Source organism: Micrasema longulum, unplaced genomic scaffold (assembly GCF_059751315.1).
Source record: "Micrasema longulum isolate JH-2025_06_02 unplaced genomic scaffold, ASM5975131v1 h1tg002532l, whole genome shotgun sequence".
Lineage (NCBI taxonomy): Eukaryota > Metazoa > Arthropoda > Insecta > Trichoptera > Brachycentridae > Micrasema > Micrasema longulum.
Window position 1 is genome coordinate 130,954 of NW_028279673.1, and position 5,868 is coordinate 136,821.

A 5,868-nucleotide genomic window follows, 5' to 3' on the forward strand; every position below is an offset into this window, starting at 1 on the left:
CGGCGGCAACGCAGCGCGAAACGATGCACATTCAAAAATATACTTAAAACTAATTTGTAACTAAATGCCTATTCTAAATGTCTCGGTATGGAAAAGGCCACCCCCGAAAGTGACAAATACTAGTCTTTATTGGAGGGGCAGCTCATTTCTAACACATACCGAGATCCCTAAGTCTAAACATTTTAATATAGCGCAGGGGCGGTCCCTACAAGGGCCGCTTTCCGTTTGACGTCCGTAACACTCCCCCGGTGCAGTCTCCGCTGCGCTGAAGCATCCGGACGTCCTTCGGCTGCTAGTGGCCCCCTTCGGCGAAGACCGCCACCTTGACTGCTGGTCTCGTGTAGGTCCCGGTCGCCGTCTTGACCTGCACCACGCGGACTTGTCCATCGGCTGCCGGGCTGGCCCTCGTGACTCGTCCTCGGGGCCATGTGTTGCGTGGCAGCTTTGGGTCCGCTATTAATACCAGGTCTCCCTCTTGTATGGGCGTTGCCGGGTCCCTCCATTTCGGTCTCTGCGCCAGCGTGGGCAGATATTCTCGCACCCACCGTCGCCAGAAGATGTCCGCCATCTGTTGGGCCACTCGCCACTGTTTCCTAAGGCAAGTGGCCTCCTCCGCCTTACTATAATGGACCAAAGGCTGTAAACCGCCAGCTGATCCCAGCAAGAAGTGGTTAGGAGTCAACGGCTCCTCATCTTTCGGGTCCACAGACACATGTGTTAGCGGGCGGCTGTTGACGCTGTATTCCGCCTCAGCTAGCGCCGTTATCAGTGTCTCTTCCCGTGGGGAACGCGCTTTTATAGTAGCGCTTAGCGCTACCTTCACTGATCTTACTAGGCGCTCCCAGGCGCCTCCCATGTGTGGTGAGGAGGCGGGAATGAACTTCCACTCCACCCTTCTGGCGCTTAGTTCACCGAGCATTTTCTCATCTCGGCTTAGCTCCTTTATGGCCGCGTTCATCTCGCGATCGGCCCCGTGGAAATTTGTACCGTTATCTGTGTACAATACCGCGGGGTGACCACGCCTAGCGGCCATCCTTCTTAGAGCCATTATAGCCGAGTCCGCGGATAGGGAGTATGCCAACTCCATATGCACCGCCCGCGTTGTCATGCACGTGAAGAGCGCACCGTACCTTTTCTCAGTGCGCCGTCCCAGTGTCACGGTCATCGGTCCGAAGAAATCGAGGCCGCAGTGAGTGAACGGCCGCTCCCCGCTAGCCAGCCTGGCCGCCGGCAGCTGTCCCATCAGTGGCGGCTTCGGAATGCATCTCAGCATGCGGCACGCCCGGCAGCTCCTGATGATCCCTCGCAGCGTCGTACGGAGGCGCACGACAAAGTAGCCCGACCTGATATCGCTTATCGTGCGCTCCGTCCCTGGATGTCCTGATGCTGCGTGCTGGTAACTTATCATCAGTCTGCAATATTCATCCCCACCGTCCAGTATTGGCGGGGCATTCAGGTTCTGGTCATCTATCCTTTGTAGTCTGGTTCCCATACGCAGTATGCCGCTTCCATCAATAAACGGCGTGACAGCGCGTAGCCGTCCTCCGGGCGGTAGGGCCTCTCCCCGTTGTAGGCATTCTATTTCTTTGCCGAAGGCACGCCTCTGTGACAGGCGCACCCATATTTCTTCGGCTTTATTCAATTCTTCGGCCCGGAGTTCGAAGTCACCTCCCGGCTTCTCGGGCTCGTCACGTTGTCTGGGACGGCGGCAACGTCCGACGAACCTCATAACCCAGGCCGTCGTCCGTATAAGTCGTGCCCACGATGAAAAGCGGGATACGTCCGGGAGTCCTGTCGTCGTGTGGCAATGGCCCACAAAGTGACGCGGTGGTCTTATCTCCAGCGCGTCTTCAGGAGGCGAGATTGTCCCTTTTTCCTGAGGCCATTCACTCTCCGGCCGGGAGAGGAAATCTGGGCCCCGGAACCACATGCCGTTCGAAGACAGATCGAGTGGCTGTGTATCTCGCGTTCCGATGTCCGCCGGGTTTTGTTTTGTCGGTACCCAGCGCCAACCGTTTATTCCGGCGATTTCATCGATCTCCCCGAGTCGGTTCGCTACGAACGTTGAATACTTCAACGGGTCCGTGCGTATCCAGGATAGAACCGTGCTCGAGTCCGTCCAGAATATAGTTCTTTTAATTTTCATGCGGCTTTCCCTCTTTATACTCGCCGCTAACCGCGCGGCGAGTAGCGCCGCCTGAAGTTCTAGACGCGGTATCGATAAAGGCTTTAGCGGCGCTACTTTACATTTGCTCATAATAAAGCTAGTGCCCGCCCTGTGCACAAAATATGCCACCGCACAGCAGGCTTGTTCCGAGGCATCGCTGAAGACGTGCATTGTTATTTCCTCCGCCTTCCTGTTGATACAACACCTCGGTATTGCGCAGTTACTTTCGGCTAGTAACTGCCGCCATTCGCGCCATCTCTGCACGTGTTCTAGTTTTAAAGCCTCGTCCCATTGTATGTTCGATCGCCACACGGCTTGTAACAGTATTTTAGCCCTCACTGTTATGCATCCAATAAATCCCATTGGATCGAAGACCCTCATGGCGGCTCCCAACATCTGCCTCTTTGTAGGCCATTCAGGTTCGTCACCGCCCTCTTGGTTATACTTGAATACTAGATAGTCTGCGTGCGGGTCCCACCGCACGCCTAGTACTCTTTCCGTAGTGGCGGCCTCGCCAATGATGATAGCCGTCTTGGCTCGATCCTCGTCGCGGACCGAGCACAATGCCTTGGCGTTGTTTGATGCCCATCCCGTCATTTCAAAGCCCCCCGTCAGCAGGAGGGCCGTGACGTCTTTCACCAATTTTGCAGCCTCCGCAGTCGAATCCACGGCGTCCAAATAATCGTCCATGTACATTTTCTCGTGTACAGCCCGCGCTGCTTCCGGGAATGATTCAGCATTCGCCGCGGCCACGCGGTCTCTTACGTACTGGGCGCTGCTCGGAGAACACCTGGCTCCGAACATCATGGATGTGAAAGCGAAGGTCCTCACTGCTTCGTTCGGTTTTCGACGCCACAAAAACAATTGTGACATCGTGTCATCGGGTGTCATCTTTATGCGGAGAAACATCTCCTTTATATCGGCGGCGATAGCTACGCCACCCTCTCGGAACCTCTGTATGTTCCCCACTAGTGACGTGAGCAAGTCCGGTCCCGTCAGTAAGTGGTCGTTGAGGCACACACCTCTGTGAGGGCTCGCCGCGTCGAACACAACCCGAATTTTCCCAACCTTGTTCGGATTGCATACCGAAAAATGAGGCAGGAACCATTTCCTTGGGTTTTCTCGTGCCTCTTCTTCCCTGGATAACTCAACGGCGTATCCCTTTTCCTCATACTCGCTGATTTTAGCCCGGTACGCAACTTCAAGTACCGGGTTCTTTTTTAATTTTCTTTCCAACGAGTAGAGGCGTTTTTCTGCCGCTTCTCGGTTGTAGGGGAGCGATGCGTTGTCTGAACTCCATAGCAGGCCCGTTTCCCACCGGCCTGTGGGAAGCTGCTTTGTGGAGTTATGCATTATATCCAGCGCTCTTTTTTCTGCGGCACATATCCGCGGCGCGGTCGTGATTCCGATCGAATCCACTTTGAAGTTAAATTTCACTAATTCACTTAGCGCGTCATCACGCGACGGTCCTTTAGCACTCACTAGGACCGTTTTCACTATGCCATTAGAAACTGACTTATCTTCGTTATATTTTTCACCCGTAGGTGCACTCGCGTTATTATCGTTATGACTCACGTGTCGGCCAAACGCGACGCGGCCAAGCGGCGTATCACTTATGATGACGCCGTCACTTCGAAACTCCGCCCGGCCGTGCGGCACTATTAACTCGGCGTTATCGAGGCCTATAAGCATCTTAGGTCTCACTGTCACTTCCCGCGCCGAGTTGTCGCAACTTTTAACTTTTTGTGTCGGCAAGTTGAGTGTCTTAACTGTGTAGGCGATCGCTTCATAAGCGCCGGCGTCGCCTTTTATTATCACTTTTACGCGTCGCGATGACGCATCACTCGCGGCGATTCCGGCTATACCCGTGACTTGTATACCGGCCTGTGGACCGCGCGCTCCGATCGCGTCGGCGACCTCTTCTTCCAGGAGTGTGATAGTTGAACCTTCGTCTAGTAACGCGTATGTATTTACTCGACCTTTCGGTCCACTGAGAGTCACAGGTAACACTTTAAGGGCGACCGAGCCCTCCTTCCGCGATACGTGTAACACATTCTCATCCGTCGACTGGGCGCGCGGCGTATGTAGTGTGCGATGGTGCCTTCCTCCGCACTCGTCTATGTTGCACCTTGTTGCCCGACATTTCGACGTTCGGCAGCGTTTCCCCAAGCACAGGAAACACAGTCTTAAATCGCGCACAAATGCCCACTTGTCTTTCACGCCAAGCCCCGAATATTCGCGGCACACGTCGAGCTTGTGTGTTCCGTTGCACTTTGCGCATTTTTCACTTTCACTGTGTACGTTCAGCAGCACGTGTCCTTTAGAGGCGCGATTCCTTTCAGCCCTGACGGGGCCTGTGTTGATATCGAGGCACCCGGCGTTAGGTATCACGCCCGTCACGTCCTTTAGCCAGTCGGCTAATTCACTTAACTTCGCTTTTCTCTTCGTCCCGATGCGCGACGTAATCCACATCCATCGGTGCGTGTAGGGAAGCTTCCCTACCATTTCCCAGAGAAGCTTCGGCGAAGAAAGGTGTTCACCGTCGAATCCTTCGACGGTCGCGACGACGTTCCTCACTGCGACGGCGTAATCCGTCACGGCTTCCGCGGACGCGTTGTCTGGCAGCTTCGGAATCCTCCGCACCCGTTCCAAGACCGTCTCCACGACGAGCTCAGGGTGTCCGAACGCGGATTCCAACATCTTCATGATCTCGGGAACCCTGCCCGGGTCCACGAGTAGGGCCGATACAGTCTGTCTGGCCCGTCCTGTGAGTGATCTCTGCAGCCGTATGATGTTTTCTGCATTGGATAATGCGCACATCTCCGTAGACTGGTTGAACTGCGATTTAAAAATCCGCCACTCTAGCGGATCCCCGGAGAACTGCGGCAGGTCTCTCGCACCAGTCTGCCTCGCGATGAATGACGTCATCCTTGGGTCATCACTTCGTGGCTGCGACGTCACTCCAGTCGAATCACCGTCCTTCAGTGCCCTCACGAATGCTGCGGCCATCCTGTCAACTGTGGGGTATGAAGCACTGTTCTGGTTGTCAACCCACTCGCCGGTGAGTCGTCTTGTCTCCGAATCCATGGAGCCGAGTGTCGTCGGGTCCAATGTAGCGTGGTCCGCAGGGCTTGCTACGTTCGGTCGTGGCTCAGCGGCTTCCTCCAAGTACGCAGGCCCGGGTTGGGTCGTTTCCAACGACCCAAGGTGTGCACAGGTAGGCGCCGCCGCCGCGGCGCTCGCTCCGGCGGGCGTCGTGGTCTTCTCTGGGGTTGTAGTAGCGGCCAACATGAGCGGGAGCTGAGATCTCATTTCCTTGAACATCTCAACCATCCCGGCCGTCATGTCCTGCATCAGTCGCTGCTGCATGGCTCGCATCTCTCTTGAGTGGGCGGTAGATTCCGTTGTCGTCTGGGCCGAAGTCGATGAACCGGAGTCGGATTCGGCGCGTCCTTCCTGCATGGCGGCGTTTCTTCCAGACCGAAGAGAAGCAGGCATCAGGTAGATGATCACTCGTGTGACGACAGCAGATCCGGATTTCTCGAAGGACCAACAATGTAGCTAACGCGCTACCGGCGTCGTGTTGTGGTTCCGCTGCAGTCACTAACGCACACGTCCCGATCCACTGGTTGTAAGGCAGCGGAGGCTAGGCGATCTTGTCTAACTCGTCAGGGCCGGAGATGTCCTCAGAAGGGCCTCTT

General features: G+C 55.5%; 1 protein-coding gene across 1 annotated transcript; it reads right to left on the reverse strand.

Annotated features, from left to right (window-relative positions):
• Positions 1 to 292: 292 nt before the first annotated feature.
• Positions 293 to 5,665, reverse strand: LOC148272011 (uncharacterized). Its single transcript, XM_088240625.1, has one exon. It carries the CDS (start codon positions 5,663 to 5,665, stop codon positions 293 to 295), a length of 5,373 nt encoding a protein of 1,790 aa, XP_088096751.1.
• Between the last annotated feature and the right edge of the window lie 203 nt (positions 5,666 to 5,868).

Coding starts and splice junctions, on each gene's coding strand:
- LOC148272011 (XM_088240625.1), bottom strand. CDS start 5,665: ATGCCTGCTTCTCTTCGGTCTGGAAGAAACGCCGCCATGCAGGAAGGA.